The following is a 17,692-nucleotide window of genomic DNA, read 5'->3' as shown; positions in this document are numbered from 1 at the left end:
CTTATGGTATTTAAAAAGCTCCTCACATGACACAAACGGCCAGGATTGAAAATCACTGCCCTAGAGGGACAGTTCAACCCAAGTGGACTGCAGATACTGGGAGTTGACTTTGGAATTCCAAGTCTTTGGTGCTCCGAGTTGCCCACAAGTTTGCAGGCCTATGTGCTGACCCTGAAGGGGAAGAGGGTTGGCAGGGCATTTGCAGCCGCTTATGGAAGAAATAAAGAGGAAGGCAGGGTGGTATGAATAATAACTATGAGATAGGGGCGAAAAAGCCTTGAGGGCCCAGCCCATGGACTTCTACAAGGGGACCGGGCAGGGCCACCTAAGGCTATCTGTCTGCTGCTTACACACCCTCTTCTTTCTGACCACCCAGAGGCAGGATGGGAGGATAGAGAACCTGGGGGCTTTGCTGAGTGAGAGTTTCTTCTTGCAGAGCTGCTTACCAGGGCAACAGAGAGAGCACTAGGGTCTAACTGAAGGACTGGGGAAGCAAGAGGCAAGGGTAAAGGGGAAGCATCCAACACTCAAACCTCCTGCCAGTAACCCACCCCAAGGCTGGTTGGCATTTTTTGCATGACCCCGGGAGATCAGGCCTACAGTCACTCATCACACTGTGGGGAAGAGAAGCAAACTGATAACGATTTAAAGAGGAGTTCGGGGCCCAGAGCGGTGGGTCACGCCTATAATCCCAGCACTTTGGGAGGCTGAGCTGAGCCAATCACCTGAGGCCAGGAATGAGACCAACCTGGCCAACATGGTGAAACCCCATCTCTACTAAAAATACAGAAAAAAAGTAGCCAGGCGTGGTGGCGGGTGCCTGTAATCCCAGCTACTTGGGAGGCTGAGACAAAACAATCACTTGAACCCGGGAGGCGGAGGCTGCAGTGAGCCAAGATCGTGATACTGCACTCCAGCCTGGGTGACAGAGCGAGACTCAGTATAAAAAAAAAAAAAAAGGAATTAGGAATGTGGGTCAGGAAAGTCACAGTACTCTGGCTGTGGCACCAGCACCAAGGGATGGGGAAGTCCCATCTGTCTTTATAAGATGTACAATAGTTGGGCACAGCAGCTCAAGCCTGTAATCCCAGCACTTTGGGAAGCCCAGACAGGAGGATCACTTGAGCCCAGGAATTCAATGACCCTGTCTCTACAAAAATTAAAAAAAAAAAAAAAATTAGCTAGGTGTGGTGGTACATGCTTGTGGTTCCAGCTACTTGAGAGGCTGAGGTGGATGGATTGCTTGAGCCCAGATGGTCAAAGCTGCAGTGAGCCATGATTGTGCCATTGCACTCCAGTCTGAGCAATAGAGCAAGACCAAAAAAAAAAAAAAGATGCAGTATGACATCCATGCCTCCAGTGTATGGATTTGTGAAACCCAACAAATGCTGCCAAGCTCCATATGAAAATTGCTCTCCCATACCAGGGATAGCCTCTGTAGTAAACTTCCATCCCACCCAGAGGAAAAAGTCACTTCAAAGGTAGGAACTGCCCTCTAAGCATCAAAGGCCAAGTGGACTAGGTAAACTGAAACATGACCCACAGTTGATTTGTTTTTTGAAACCTTGTGTCCAGGCAGGTCATATTATCTGTTAATTTCACTTTGGGATTAGTGTTGCAAAACATTTGTTATTAAGAAAGGAACATTGGCCGGGCGCGGTGGCTCACGCCTGTAATCCCAGCACTTTGGGAGGCCGAGGCGGGCGGATCACAAGGTCAGGAGATCGAGACCACGGTGAAACCCCGTCTCTACTAAAAATACAAAAAATTAGCCGGGCGCGGTGGCGGGCGCCTGTAGTCCCAGCTACTCAGGAGGCTGAGGCAGGAGAATGGCATAAACCCAGGAGGCGGAGCTTGCAGTGAGCCGAGATCGCGCCACTGCACTCCAGCCTGGGCAACAGAGCGAGACTCCGTCTCAAAAAACAAAACAAAAAAAAAAACAAGAAAGGAACATTGGGGCTGGGTGTTGTGGCTTGCACATGTAATCCCAGCACTCTAGGAGGCTAAGGCAGGAGGATCACTTGAACCTAAGCGTTCTAGACCAGCCTGGGTAACACATTGAGACCTCGACTCTACTAAAAACAAACAAAAAAAATTAGCTGGGCATGGTGGTGTGGGCCTGTAGTCACAGCTGTTTGGGAAGCTGTGGCAGGAGGATTGCTTGAACGTAGGAGCTCCAGGTTGCAGCTACCTATGATCGTGCCACTGTATTCCAGCCTGGGTGACAGAGCAAGACTGTCTCAGGAAAAAAAAAAAAAAAAAAAAGTGACACTGGATCTGGTAGGGTGGAGAGTCACTGGCAAGGACATTAAGAACACAGACTCAAACTTGGCCTTGGGAGGCCAAGGCAGGTGGATCACCTGAGGTCAGGAGTTCAAGACCAGCCTGGCCAACATGGTGAAACCCCATTTCTACTAAAAATATAATTTTTTTTTGGTACAAAAAATACAAATATTTCTACTAAAAATACAAAAAAAAAAAAAAAATTTCCCTTCCCCTTACCTGACCTGATCGTCTCCCTAAGACTGTGGTCCTTAATACTTGAGTGTCGGCATCTTTACTTTTCAAGAAAGCTATACCAATACTTCCCCCAGCCCAGGACTTGGTATAGTTATACTGACATCTGATGGCATATTACCTTGGGAAACTTACTTGCCAAACACAAAGGAAGCCATAAAGAATACTAGATGCTCATGTGAATAAGCAGCATCTCTCTGCTTCTCTGTCCCTGACACTTCCAATCTAAGGGATGGCATGATATCCTGGTAATCTATGTGGTTAAAAAAGATAACTGATGGGGAGTGCAGACACATTTATGGCCTCAAAGGGGCTCCTCATCTCTCTGGGCTTCTGTTTCACAAGTCTGGGCTGACCTGAGTTGTGACCGTGACCCTGTGGGGGAATTAGGGAGTCCTCTTCCCTCCCTCCCAAATCAAGACTCATGCAAAACATTGGCAAGAGAGCCAAGTTTACAGTCTAAATTTTATTATCTCCAAGTCACAATGCTGATCACAAATGGGCACCCTTTAAAACAGTAACAAAAAACACCACCACACATGGAAAAATCCTTGCAACTAAACACAGTGGACCAACAGAGACAACTCTCACAGTGTCTTAAGGTCTGGGAATCTGGGCATGCTGCCCACAGGCTTGAGGAGACATCTTCAGGTTTAAGGCAAAGGGAACAGCCTACAAAAGGCACAACCACCAGCTACCCCTGGAAGAATCTCTTAGTTATTTCCTCCTTGGGGGTTACAGATTAAATGCCCCTCCCCCCTCTCCACGCCACACCTGTGACTCGAGTGGTTAGGCCAGCTGCTAGAGGGAAAGAATAAAAACAGACAGTGACATTACCGGGGAGAGACACAGCCACCATCTTCGCCCTCAGGTTCTGTAGAAGGACAGGGACAGTGGCCAAGTTACCCCTGGCGGACAGAAGTACTGCAGTAATAGGAATCTCTTCCGCAGAGGCAGCAGAGAAGTGGTTTAGTGCCATGGATAGCAAGGAAAGATAGGAGCCCTTGCCCAGAAGGTGACTGGCTTCCTTAAGCCTTAAGCCCAGGTGTAGTATCTTCTGTTTGCAAGGACAAAAGTAGAATTCGGGGAAAATAAGGTAGTAACATCTAAAACACTTGTAGCAGAGAAGACGTGGAGAAGAGCAATTGCAAAGGATGGGGTAGACTGCTTGCTGGATGATATTTGCCTTTAAAGAGATGCATTGGTCCACAGCAACTGGAAAGGGAGTGTAGCAAGAAGAATGGAAAGAAGAGAAGCAAGGCCCTCTAATTCCACTTACCTCAAAAGACTGCGCCCTGAGGACTATGTGAATACACACCCCTAAGGGCAAAGGCTCTCACTCCACCATCCCTTTCTCACAAAAGCATCTGGTTTGCCATCTCTCCCCACAGTAGGGTATTTGCCCTCAGCAGAGAACAGAAGTCCACCATAGTACAGGTACTGATGGATGCTCAGACTCCTAAAAACCTAAGTCAAAGAGAAGGACTCCTACCCACCTACTCTGAGCTTTTCTGCACAATAGGACCCTCTGTGCAGACAGCCACGCTTCCACAGGGTTAGAGTTAAGGGAATACAAGTATACAAGAGGATAACAAACGCCAACTAAAAGTGAAAGGCCAGGTCTTTTTAGCCTTGGTGAGGAAGGCTGGCTGATACATTCTCCATTATCTGGGATGCAGGGAAGAGTCAAAAGGGAATCCAGAGGGGCCAGCAAACCAGAAGAATGGACTTGTTTCATTTAAAGGCAGGGAGAGCAAGAAACAGAGACAAAGAGAAAAAACTAAAATAATATTAAGGATAAGAAGCCAGGCTTTAAAAATGAACATCTTAGAAAACAAAACAAACAGGAAGGAGCTTCCTTGAGAACAGAAGACACTTCAATTTCCCAGAAGAAAGTGAAGAACAGCAGAAGACATGGGCTTCTGGATCTAGACTCAGAAGCTTGGGGCTGTCTGGCTCTGCTCCCCCGAACACAGCCAACTCAAGTGAAGAGTGAAGATGGGACGAGGTCCACTTGTTTCTCCCTCTCTCCAGAGCCTGTCCTTAGAGGAAGGCAGGGGTCCTCCTCTTTCAGCTGTTTGCTGGTAGAAGCCATAACCTGTATCTTTGAAGCCCTTCTGGTAGTAGATAGCCAGCTGTATTTCTCTTCTCCCCTGAGTTCTCACCTCTGCCGTTCTGACAGGGGTTGGAAAAAGGGAAGAACCACCAAAGTGTTAGTGGGCCGTCTGGGCATTTACAAGCTGTTTACAAAAAGCCACATTTCTAAATAATGTGTATTAAGTAATGTCCTTAAACAAAACAAAAGCAACAAAACCCCCAGTCTTTCTCCTCTATGATCTTTAGAACTGGTTTTTTCTGCTATAACATCTCAAATTTAGATTTCCCTTTTCCTTTACTGCCTTCCTGTATTTTTTCCTTGTAGCTTCTAAATTGAAAATTGTCATGTAACAGTCGTTTCTACTTCAACCCTGCCCCATACACTTGCCACACAAACAAACTGGCAAATTTCAGGACTCCTTTAAGCCTCCTGAGATATCCCATGATTATTATAATTTAAAGCATTAATTAGAAGCCAGGCGGGGTGGCTCACGCCTGTAAGTCCAGCACTTTGGGAGGCCAAGGCAGGAGGATCACCTGAGGTTAGGAGTTCAAGATCAGCCTGGCCAATATGGTGAAACCCCATTTCTACTAAAAATACAAAAACTAGTCAGGTGTGGTCGTGCATGCCTATAATCCTAGCTACTCAGGAGGCTGAGGCAAGAGCAATGCTTGAACTCAGGAGATGGAGGTTGCAGTGAGCTGAGATTGTGCCACTGCACTCCAGTCTGGGTAACGGACTGAGACTCCATCTCAAAAAAAAAAAAAAAGCATTAATTAGTGATTTTTGTTTGTTAAGCAAGTGTAAGCATTAGTTTTAAGAATATTCACAGTAAGTTGTGCACTTACTTTTATATGATGTTAAGATTTAAAATATTCAGAAACTCATATTAACTGGAACCCCTGCTTACAACCTGAAATAATAAAGTTGGAATTTGTTATCAGGTCATACCAAAGACTGTTTTCCAGAGAAACACACCCAGAAAAATGAGGGAAATCCTCTGGGGAGAAGGAAAGCCCACTGACGGAGCATGTGCACTAAGTATGGGAAGGAGCTCTCATACCTCAGGTGGAGGGGGCTTGATGGTGACTGGCTGGGGAGTCCTCCGTGGTGGGGAGGGCTTTGGTTGCACCTGCTGCTGGGCGGGGTTATAGTAGGTCACTCCTCCATATACCTGTGATGGGGCCTGGACCCCACAAGCCAGGAGAAGAAAAAGTTAGGAATGAATTCATCCAACCTATGATGAACAGGAAATATTATTCATCCACAAGAGTACTGGGGAATTTATAATTTTAAAAATATCTGATCTGCCCACCCTTCAAAATAAAGTGACTATTCATTTTTGCCTTAATTCGTCATTATTTTGCTCTGGTTTTTATTTCTTCAAAGTACTGCCCAGCTTTCTCTAATTCTTAACATCAGCTGACAATTGGAAAAGGCTGAGTTCAGTAGCGACACTACAGATACTTGATTATGTCAATGTGGTGGAAGTTAAGCAGGACAGAGGTGGGGTGATAAGGAGTAGAATACAGCTTCTTTATGCAATAGAGTGAAAAGCAGGTATTGCCACCTATGAAGTACCACAACACAGGAAAGAAACACCATTAAAGAAACTGAACGCTGGGTGCGGTGGCTCATGCCTGTAATCCCAGCACTTTCGGAGGCTGAGGCAGGTGGATCGGTTGAGGTCAGGAGTTTGAGACCAGCTTGGCCAACATGGTGAAACCCCGTCTCTACTAGAAACACAAAAATTAGCCGGGCGTGGTGGCAGGCGCTGTAATCCCAGCTACTCGGGAGGCTGAGGCAGGAGAATTGCTTGAACCCAAGAGGTGGAGGTTGCAGTAAACTGAGATCATGCCACTGCACTACAGGCCTGGGCGACAGAGAAAAAAACTGAAAAGAATAAAGATGATGGGCATTACATAAGCTGCATTTCCAGCTCCTGACCACTAAGAGGCGTCTTAGCGTCACATACAAATCAGTGGCACTGAAATGTTCTCTCAAATTCCTTTAACATTCTCCCCATACCACACTCCTGTCTGAATTAAAGAATATGTATCTAGAAAAACATGATCATTAGCCATCTCACCTGTGTATTAGGATACAGATGAGGCGGCGGTGGGGGAGGCAGTGCCCCTGGAGCATAAGGGTAACTGGGATTACCAAAGTTCATGACGCCTGGAGCAGAAAAGTAAGTAGGAGCAAGCAACTGCTGAGGTGGTGGCTGTCCTGGAGACATGGACACTGGTGGGGGATAGAGGCCTGGATTGGGCAGAGGAGCTGGTGTCTGGTGGGGATGTAAACCTGGATAAGGAGAAGAAAAAAACTGAAAAATAAAGTAACATCATTTTCATAGGATGGCCTGGCTGGACTGCTCAGTATAATCAGGCTCAGGATGGAAGTCCTCAGGATGGATACAAGAGGAATTTGTTGCCAACGCAGCCAGGATGGCCAGACTCCCAGGCTAGCAGCACAGAACTCAGGAGGATAGGGTTTGTGGTGCTCCCAACATATATCCTCAGGTACTGGAAGCATACAAGCAGAGACACTAAACTTACCTGGGTGGGGAAGGTGCATTTCTGGCTGCACAAGCATGCCCTGTGGAGGCAGCGGGGCAGGGCTGTCACCATGGGTATAGATTGGTCCCTGGAACTGCACTGTAAGATATCACATTGGGACTCTCATAAACCCTTACTCTTCACATCACATGGACAAGTCTCCTTGTTCCCCAAGCCCTTTAAAAGATGCTCTCAATATTCCATGCGAAGAAAACAGCAACCAGACAATGTTTGATAACCACTATGAGAGGTCAGAAGAGAAATTCAGGAGCCAGGAGCCTAGTGTCTTACTTCACACTGCCAAGAAAAGTACCCCAACAATAAGAAAAAACTCACGTGGATCATAGTAATGTCCCTCCATGATACTGATATGCACTGGAGGGGCGGGGGGCTCTGGCACAGGTCTTTGCCGCTGGGATGAATAGCGTTTGGCTCGACCACCCTGGACGCCCTGAGACAAAGAAAGAGGCCTAAACAATAAGAATTCTAGAGGGCTCTCATGTCAAGTTCTACCTTCCTTTAGGTGTTGAAAAACAACTTGGTATATGGCAGGTGTTTAATGGGTATTTGCAAAGTGAGCTGAAAAATAATGAAAGATAACAAGATTTGAACCTAGGGCCAGGCGTGGTGGCTCACGCCTGTAATCCCAGCACTTTGGGAGGCTGAGTCAGGCAGATAATGAGGTCAGGAGATCAAGACCATCCTGGCTAACATGGTGAAACCCCGTCTCTACTAAAAATACAAAGAAATTAGCCGGGCGTGGTGGCGGGTGCCTGTAGTACCAGTTACTCAGGAGGCTGAGGCAGGGGAACGGTGAGAACCTGGGAGGCGGAGCTTGCAGTGAGCCGAGATCACGCCACTGCACTCCAGCCTGGGCCACAGAGCAAGACTCTGTCTCAAAAAAAAAAAAAAAAAGATTTGAACCTAAACCTTCTACCTTACATTTCTGAAATCCAAATTAAAATAAACATGGATAATCAATGGAAAAACTGACTTTATCTTAGCCAGGCGTGGTAGATCACGAGGTCAGGAGTTCCAGACCAGCCTGGTCAACATGGTGAAACCCCGTCTCCCCCATCTACCCTTTTCCCCTTCTGTACCATTTCTTCCATCCGGTTAAACTGAGGTGGAGGTCCTGCTCCCATGTGAATATGGTTGGGCATACCTGTAATACACCAAAAAAGTTACTTCTGCAGATCAGACATATGTGAGTGGGACTCAAAGATACTATCAAGAAACAGGTTTAAGTGTCAACATGAGGAATGCCTTTTTTCTTTTAATTAATAAAATTTTCTATAAACTATCTCTGCTTTCTGTCTACACCAGCATTTAGAAATTTGTCCCCACTGTCTGCCATCTTAATATAGCAATAAAGCCCTTGAACATAAAAAATAAAATGACTGGCCGGGCGCGGTGGCTCAAGCCTGTAATCCCAGCACTTTGGGAGGCCGAGACGGGCGGATCACAAGGTCAGGAGATCGAGACCATCCTGGCTAACACGGCGAAACCCCGTCTCTACTAAAAACACAAAAAATTAGCCGGGCGAGGTGGCGGCGCCTGTGGTCCCAGCTACTCGGGAGGCTGAGGCAGGAGAATGGCGGGAACCCGGGAGGCGGAGCTTGCAGTGAGCTGAGATCTGGCCACTGCACTCCAGCCTGGGCGACAGAGCGAGACTCCGTCTCAAAAAAAAAATAATAATAAATAAAATAAAATAAAATAAAATAAAATGACTTCAATAAAGAAAATCAAGTTCAAATTTTTCCTATCAAATTGTTCCCTGCATAGAATCATTGGGAGATTATAATTAGTACATTACATTATCCGACCTACTGAAAAATCTCAGCCCAAGAGTTTCTGAGCAACGGCCGGACAAGGGAGGGATGCTTTGTAAATCTACTTGATTACATCCCATTCACAGGGATCTAGGTTGGAAGTTTGAGAGGAGATTCTCCTCTGGCTAAAATGACTCAAGATAAAAAGGAATGTTCTAGAGATTGTCCTCCAATAGTAAGAAGGGTGCTATAACTCCAAATGAGGAGTTCCAATATTTAAGTTAGATTTCAGACTAAGGAAAGATCCTTCGATCTATCTGGGTGGAGAAAGACAAACCCGAACAGGCAAAATGGGTAATATGTAGGTCTTACTCTCTAAAACTATGTTGCCCAGTATGATATCCACTAGCCAAACACGGACACTTAGGTTTCAATTAATTAAAAGTTCAATTCCAGCTGGGTGCAGTGGCTCATGCTTATAATCCCAGCACTCTGGGATGGCAGAGGTAGGAGAACTGCTTGAGCCCAGGGGTTCAAGACCAGCCTGGAAAACACAATGAGAAACGACCCCGTCTTTCCAAAAAATAAAAAAATCAGCCAGGTGTAATGATGTGTGCTCATGATCCTAGCTACTGAGAAGGCTGAGATGGGAGGATTGCTTGAGCCCTGGAGGCGGAGGTTGCAGTGAGCCAAGGTTACGCTACTGCACTCCAGACTCCAGCCTGGGTGACAAAGTGGGACCCCATCTAAAAAAAACAAACAAAAAAAACTGTATCTATATAAACAATAACAACAACAACAAAAACATAAAAGTACAATCATTACAGAAAGTTCTATTGGGCAATCTGTCTCTAGAATATTAAGGAAATAAGGGAAGCTTGCCTTTCAAAGATATTAGAGAAGATCTTGATCAAAATTCAACTGAATAAATTTTTGCCTTCAAACATTTAAACATTAGCTCAAATAATAACGTTGTCTTCTTCTACTTTTTGTGGAAAAGGATCCTGTACTCAGGAGGCTCAATGATGACTGGGCAGGTGCAGTGTCTTCCACCTGTAATCCCAGTGCTTTAGGAGGATCACCTGAGCCCAGGAGTTCAAGATCAGCCTGGGCAACACAGCGAGACCCCGTCACTACAAAAAAAATTTTTAAAAATTAGCTGGGGCCAGGTGCAGTGGCTCACGCCTGTAATCCCAGCACTTTGGGAGGCCGAGATGGGTGGATCACTTAAGGTCAGGAGTTTGAGACCAGCCTGGCCAACATAATGAAACTCCATCTCTACGAAAAATACAAAAATTAGCCAGGTGTGGTGGTGTGAGCCTGTAATCCCAGTTATTCAAGAAGCTGAGGCAGGAGAATTGTTTGAGCCCCAGAGGCAGAGGTTGTAGTAAGCTGAGATTGTACCATTGCACTCCAGTCTGGGCATCAGAGCAAGACTCTGTCACTAAAAAAAAAATAAAATAAAAAATAAAAATAAATAAATAAAAAGGGCCAGGCAGGGTGGCTGTGGCTCACCCCTGTAATCCCAGCACTTTGGGAAGCCAAGGTGGGTGGATCACGAGGTCAAGAGATCGAGACCATCCTGGCCAACATGGTGAAACCCTGTCTCTACTAAAAATACAAAAATTAGCCCAGCGTGGTGGTGCACGCCTGTACTCCCAGCTACTCGGGAGGCTGAGGCAGGAGAATCACTTGAACCCAGAGGTGGAGGTTACAGTGAGCCGAGATCGTGCCACTGCATCTAGCTTGGGCGACAGAGCGAGACTCCATCTCAAAACAAACAACAAAAATACAGAAACAAATAAATCTCAAAACAAATAAATAAATAAAAATACAAAAAAAGGCCTAGCACGGTGGCTCACGCCTGTAATCCCAGCACTTTCGGAGGCTGAGGCGGGCGGATCACAAGGTCAAGAGATCGAGACCATCCTGGCTAACACGGTGAAGCTGGGAGGCAAAGGTTGCAGTGAGCCAAAATTGCGCCACTGAATTTAGCTTGCGCGAAAGAGTGAAACTCCGTCTCAAAAAAAAAAAAAAAAGAGAAAAAGTAGACATTTGTCAGACACATTCCCGAGACAGAAGTCCCATGCCCCAAACCTGATGATGCAAACGGGAAAAAGCTAGCCACCAGTTCTATGACACCTACCTCGAAGTTCCCGTGGTTGCAGGAAAGAAGGCTGCCCCGGACTCCAATTCTGTTCAGCTATATTTAGTTGTGCCACATCTTGCTCAAGTCCACCTGTAGTAGAATCCACTGGAGCGTCCCAGTTCCCAGTCTTAGTAGGTGGAGTTGGGGTGGTTTCTGGGACTGGAGGTGCTGGGATCAGTCCTTCAGGAGGAGGGGGCACCTCCTCTGCAAGCTTGACTGCATCTCCAACTTTGGTTCGGGTTCTTCTTGCCCGGGAATAGGATTTCTTCTCAATGGGCCTGTCAGGGGCTGGTGGTGCAGTATCAGGAGCAGCAGCTGGTGTCTCTGAGGTTGCCTCTTCCTTCTCAGGACTGCCAAGCACTGGAACATCTGCTGCTTCTGGAGATGGATCCCTCACAGGAGTCTGCTCTAGGCGCCGTGACCGGTAACTAGTCTCATGCTTAACAGTCTCGCCAGACCGGCCACCATGCTGGCCCCCAGCTTCCATAGGCCTAAAACCAGCACGACCTTCCTTGAAGCCCCCAGATCGAGAATAATTCCTGGGTGCAGACATGCGGCCAGTACCTGCAGCATTTCTGTTAATAAATGTCCTTGGTGGTAGGGTACCCCCAAGACCCTGGTGGCGATGAGACTTGTTTAGCCGCTCACCATTCCAATTTGGATCTCTTTGTGGAGGACTCCCATATCTACAAAAAATGGAATGAAGAAACTGTTAAGAAATTAACAAAGGGAGGCTGGGCACGGTGGCTCAGGCCTGTAATCCCAGCACTTTGGGAGATCAAGAAAGACGGGCAGATCACTTGAGGCCAGGAGTTTGAGACCAGCCTGGCTAATACAGTGAAACCCCATTTCTACTAAAAATACAAAATTAGCTGATCGTGATGGTACATGCCTGTAATCCCAGCTACTGAGGAGGCTGAAGCAGGAGAATCACTCGAACGGGAGGTGGAGGTTGCAGTGAACCGAGAACATGCCACTGCACTCTTTATTTTGTCTCAAAATAAAGAAAGAAAGAAAGAAGGAAGGAGAGAAGAGGAAGAAAGAGAGAGAGAAAGAGAGAGACAGAAAGAAAGACAGACAGAGAGAGAGAGAAAGAAAAGCAAAGCAAGAGAGTTCTTTCTAAAATGTATCTATAGTCTATGGTCTATTTTTTTTTGGAGACAGGGTCTCACTATGTTCTCCAGACTAGTCCTGAACTTCTGGCCTCAAGCAATCATCCTGCCTCAGCCTCCCAAAGTGCTGGGATTCCAGGTGTAAGCCACTGTAAGCCACCATGCCTAGCCCAGTCTATGTTCTAAAATGCCTCACCGGGGTTTCCGGATTCTTCGGGGTTTGATGTCATCAGGATTGTGAGCTGAGCGAATGTCATAACCATAAAGAGCAATGAGCTCCTGTCGGGACTTTGGGGCCTGCTCATCTTCCCGGAACTTGTCATGCTCCCAGCGACCCTCATCCTTCCAAAGCTTTCGCTGACGCCCCTTGGGTCTGGATAAAATGAAGGAAAAGTCTTGGGTCAGCAGAATTCTCCAAGTAGAGATGTTCATGAACAAAACGGGTCAGGCAGGGGGACAATAGGAACTTCACGTAGTCTCATCATCCCAAAGAGATTATAAAAAACAGGCCTCCCCTAAGCAAGTGTGAATCACAGAACCTCAGAGCCTGCTGGGCTCAAATACAACAGACATAGAAATGAGAAAAGGACTTCATTTCATGCCATTCAGTACCTTTGAAAAACATCTCCTTTCTCCTAAAAAGCAGCCTATGCAAGTACTTCACTTCTCAGAGGCCTTACGCCTCAGATTAAGAAAAGAAAAAGTAGAATAATTAAGAGAAGATGAGTTCTGGAAACAGACTGCCCTAGGTCTGCATCTTAGCTGCCTCACCAAGAATTACCAAATATTCTAAGCCCACTTTCCTCATTTGTACAAGAAGGATAATCATAATACTTACCTTAAAATGCCTGTAATAAATGAAATACAGGCAAAGCATTTAGCAAAGTACCTGACCTACATGTCTAAAATACATGTTAGACAGCGGCAGCAGCAAGTGGCTTTTACCTGACTTCCTCCTCCTGAGTTTGCCCTCGAAGATCATGCTCAAAGAAGAGCCCTTTCCGAGGTATGTATGCTGGATTCTTTCGATCTTCATCATCATCCAAATGCTTAGGGCCCTTTTTACCCACTTTGTTCTCCACAGGTTCTGTGCTCTCCTAGAGGACAGATAAAGGGATCCTTACTCTTCCAGACTCAATAATCCCTATTCCAGCCTCTAAAATGGAGGACTGTGGAATGTACAGACCTGTCCGTCCCCACTTTGCCTCTCTCCAGTCACAGTGCCTTTGGTGTCAGGCTTTTCTTCTCCCTTCTCTTCTTTTGTTGAAGAATTAACAGCATCATTAGCTTCTGATTTCAGCTCCACTTTGGAGTTTTCCTCTTCACTGTATTCTCCTTCTTCACCCTGAAAAAAGTTTCCCTGTCAGTGATGCAGATAAGATCTGAACAGCATTTTAATTCCCACCTCGCCCCCCTCCCAGGATGGAGTCTCTGTCACTCAGGCTGGAATGCAGTGGTGTAATCTCGGCTCACTGCAACCTCTGCCTCCCAGGGTCAAGCAATTCTCCTGCCTCAGCCTCCACAGTAGCTGGGATTACAGGCACCCACCACCACGCCTGGCTAATTTTTGTATGTTTAGTGGAGACCGGGTTTCACCATGTTGGCCAGGCTGGTCTCAAACTCCTGACTTCACGATCCGCCTGCCTTGGCCTCCTAAAGTGCTGGGTTTACAGGAGTGAGCCACCGTGCCCGGCTGCATTTCAATTTTCTGCTCTTTAGGAATACATTTATTGATTAAATTTTTAGTACAACACAGAACTGAAAAGCAAACAAATCAATATTCTTACCCATATTTCCAGAAGATAAAGATCCTATTTTGGCTGGGCACGGTGGCTGATGCCTGTAATCCCAACACTTTGGGAGGCCGAGGCAGGCAGATCACCTGAGATCAGGAGTGCGAGACCAACCTGGTCAGCATGGCAAAACCCCACCTCTACTAGAAATACAAAAATAAGCCACACATGGTGGCAGGCACCTGTAATCCCAGCTAACTGGGAGGCTAAAGCAGGAAAATCATTTGAACCAGGGAGGCAGAGGTTGCAGTGAGCAGAGACTGCACCACTGCACTTCAGCCTGGGCAACAGAGTAAGGCTCTGTTGCAAAAAATAATAATAATAAAAAAAACGCTATTTTTAAAAATCACATTAAAAAAATACACACATACACACATATATATCCACATAGGTTTTCCTGGAACACATGCAAGAATGATTAAAAGTGGCAGGCTGGGTGCAGTGGCTTACACCTATAATCCCAGCACTTTGGGAGGCTGAGGCGGGAGGATCACTTGAGGTCAGGAGTTCGTGGCCAGCCTGGTCAACATGGCAAAACCCTGTCTCTACTAAAAATACAAAAATTAGCCGGGAGGCAGGAGGCTGCAGTGAGCCAAGATTGTGCCACTGCATTCCAGCCTGGGTGACAAGAGCAAAACACCGTCTCAAAAAAACAAAACAGGCCGGGCATGGTGGCTCACACCTGTAACCCCAGCACTTTGGGAGGCCGAGGTGGGCGGATCACAAGGTCAGGAGATCGAGACCACGGTGAAACCCCATCTCTACTAAAAATACAAAAAATTAGCCGGGCGCAGAGGCGGGTGCCTGTAGTCCCAGCTACTCAGGAGGCTGAGGCAGGAGAATGGTGAGAACCCGGGAGGCGGAGCTTGCAGTGAGCTGAGACGGTGCCACTGCACTCCAGCCTGGGCGACACAGCAAGACTCTGTCTCAAAAAAAAAAACAAACAAAAAACCAGCAGCAGCCTCTAACAGGCCCAGAGGATAAGAATGGAAGGGAGACTTACTATACAATACCTAACATATAAGAGGAGCTTAATCTTTTTGATAATTTCTATCTCCATGAATTATCTTTTTTGAGACAAGGTCTTGCTCTGTTGCCCAGGAGTGCAGTGGCACAATCATGGCTTACTGCAATCTCAATCTCCTGGGCTCAAGTGATGTTCCCACCTCAGCCTCCGAAGTAGCTGCGACTACAGGCACATGCCACCACACCTGGCTGATTTTTTTTATTTTTATTTTTAGTAGAGACGAGGTCTCACTAGGTTGCCTAGGCAGTTCTTGAACTCCTGAGCTCAAGCAATCCTCCCTTGGCCTCCCAAAGTGCTGTTGATTACAGGCATGAACACTGTACCTGACCTATGAATTGTCTCTTAAATATGCACTGTGTAGTAACTATACTTTGTCTTAAGTTGTGAACTCTCCCATCTCAAAATGGCTTACAGCAGAAATTCCCAACCTTTTTGATTATGTGGACCCCTTTTTAAGATCTAAAAGTTTTCATGGATCCCCACGAGATATTCACTGAGAAAACATGCAATGACAAACAACTGCCAGGCTGGATGTAGTGGTTCATGCCTGTAATCCCAACACTCTGGGAGGCCGAGGCAGGTGGATCACTCGAGGTCAGGAGTTTAAGACCAGCCTGGTCGGCCGGGCGCGGTGGCTCAAGTCTGTAATCCCAGCACTTTGGGAGGCCGAGACGGGTGGATCACGAGGTCAGGAGATCGAGACCATCCTGGCGAACACCGTGAAACCCCGTCTCTACTAAAAAAATACAAAAAACTAGCCGGGCGAGGTGGCGGGCGCCTGTAGTCCCAGCTACTCGGGAGGCTGAGGCAGGAGAATGGCGTAAACCTGGGAGGCGGAGCTTGCAGTGAGCTGAGATCCGGCCACTGCACTCCAGCCCGGGCTACAGAGCGAGACTCCGCCTCAAAAAAAAAAAAAAAAAAAGACCAGCCTGGTCAACATGGTGAAACCTTGTCTCTACTAAAAATACAAAAATTAGCCAGACATGGTGGCATGAACCTGTAATCCCAGCTATTTGGGAGGCTGAGGCAAGAGTATTGCTTAAACCCAGGAGGTGGAGGTTGCAGTGAGCCAAGATAGCACCACTGCATACCAGCCTGGGCGAAAGAGTGAGACCCTGTCAAAAAAAAAAATTCACCAGGAGTGGTGGCGTGCGCCTGTAGTCCCAGTAACTTGGGAGGCTGAGGTGTGAGATCATTTCAGCCCAGGAGGTAGAGGTTGCAGTGAGCCATAATTGTGCCACTGCACTCCAGCCTGAGCAACAAGGCGAGACCCTGTCTCCAAAAAAAGAAAACCAACCAACCAAACAAAAAAACCAAAACACAACAAATTGATGTGTGCCTGTAGTCCCAGCTACTCGGAAGGCTGAGGGAGGAGCATCACTTTAACCTGGGAGGCAGAGGTTGCAGCGAACCAAGATCGCCCCACTGCACTCCAGCCTGTGCAGCAGAGACTGTCTCAAAAACAAACAAAAAACAACAAACTGTTATACATTCAGTAACACTTTAAGTTTACATTTTATTAATTTACATATATTCAAAAATAGTAATACATAAGGGGGGAGATGTATATTTTAGTCTATAGATAACGAGAACTGAATGAGTAGATGTGCAAACTCTTTTTTGAGACAGGGTCTCACTCTGTCGCCCAGGCTGGAGTGCAGTGGCGTGATCTCAACTGACTATAGCCTTGACCTCCTGGGCTCAAGTAATCCTCCCACCTCAGCCCCCACAAGTAGCTGGGACTACAGATGTACACCACCATGCCCAACTAATTTTTGTATTTTTTTGTAGAGACAAGAGTTTCACCACATTACCCAGGCTGGCCTCAAACTTCTGAGCTCAAGAGAACCTCCTGCCTCAGCCTCCCAAAGGGCTAGGATTACAGGCATGAGCCACTGCGCCCAATCAGATGTGCAAACTCTTGATAATGACTCTATGATTTCCCAATGCGCTGTTATCCTCAAGTTGGAAAATAGTAGCTTACATTTTTTGATGCCTATGAGTACTAGTTTTCTGCAGCAGGAAATTCCTGCAGTCAGAAACCATCCAGAATCACATAATTACAAAAATTTGACCTAAAAAACCTTAGAGGACAACTTGTACAACCATCGCATTTCAGAAACGAAAAAAATTAGTCCAAGTGCTCTCTCTCTCTTTCCTTTTTACTATCTTCTTCCCTCTTTTACCACATCAAGATTGGGTAACACTGTTCATGACAGAGAAAGTGCTGGGTCTACACACAAAGGATCATTAGGCCATTAGAAAGGGCCAGGAAATGGATGTGTGGCTAGTTCTAGGTAGGAAAAGGCAGCAGCTAAGGCTCATGACAAGGGAACTGGCTTTAGAGTAGGGTTACTCTCCTCTCCTTGTCCTCCCCAGACTTGGACCTAAGGAGGCAGAGCTATGGCTAGGGAGGCCTACGAGAACACAGAGAAATGGTTTCAAGGAAAGGTGGTGGTGTCCTCATTGATGGGTTACATCTGAAACCTGGTAGATGTATGTATACTGGTCTCTCACTCTCCTACTGGGTCTGATACTTGACCTGAACCAGACTGCCCTGTCACTCAAGACTCAGGTTGGCCCCAATAATCTGGTCAAAGAGGCTCAATGTGGGATTCCTGAATTCCTGATTGAGAAGCTCTCAAACTCTAAGTTTCTGCGCCATC

At 46.6% G+C, this 17,692-nt stretch overlaps 1 protein-coding gene across 5 annotated transcripts in view; it reads right to left on the bottom strand.

Moving 5' to 3' along the window:
- Window positions 1-2,968: 2,968 nt before the first annotated feature.
- Window positions 2,969-17,692, bottom strand: part of CASC3 (CASC3 exon junction complex subunit) — a 32,657-nt gene continuing 17,933 nt past the window's right edge. The window contains exons 4-14 of one of the 5 annotated variants that reach the window (XR_012425809.1): window positions 13,393-13,551; window positions 13,152-13,303; window positions 12,403-12,579; window positions 11,092-11,780; window positions 8,274-8,338; window positions 7,510-7,624; window positions 7,174-7,272; window positions 6,705-6,919; window positions 5,679-6,508; window positions 5,464-5,528; window positions 2,969-4,692 (exon numbers count right to left, since the gene is read on the bottom strand). Coding sequence is in view for 4 of the 5 variants with exons in the window: in XM_065531526.2 (XP_065387598.1) it covers window positions 6,107-6,508; window positions 6,705-6,919; window positions 7,510-7,624; window positions 8,274-8,338; window positions 11,092-11,780; window positions 12,403-12,579; window positions 13,152-13,303; window positions 13,393-13,551 (1,974 nt within the window). In the remaining variant the exon portion in view is untranslated. Of the gene's footprint in view, window positions 5,367-5,463; window positions 5,529-5,678; window positions 6,509-6,704; window positions 6,920-7,173; window positions 7,273-7,509; window positions 7,625-8,273; window positions 8,339-11,091; window positions 11,781-12,402; window positions 12,580-13,151; window positions 13,304-13,392; window positions 13,552-17,692 lie in introns of those variants that run through there. The other 4 variants (XM_065531527.2, XM_005584075.5, XM_074019551.1 and 1 more) reach the window with 4 other exon arrangements.

The sequence above is a fragment of the Macaca fascicularis genome, chromosome 16 (genome assembly GCF_037993035.2).
Source record: "Macaca fascicularis isolate 582-1 chromosome 16, T2T-MFA8v1.1".
NCBI lineage: Eukaryota > Metazoa > Chordata > Mammalia > Primates > Cercopithecidae > Macaca > Macaca fascicularis.
This window is presented reverse-complemented; position numbering and strand designations above follow the sequence as displayed.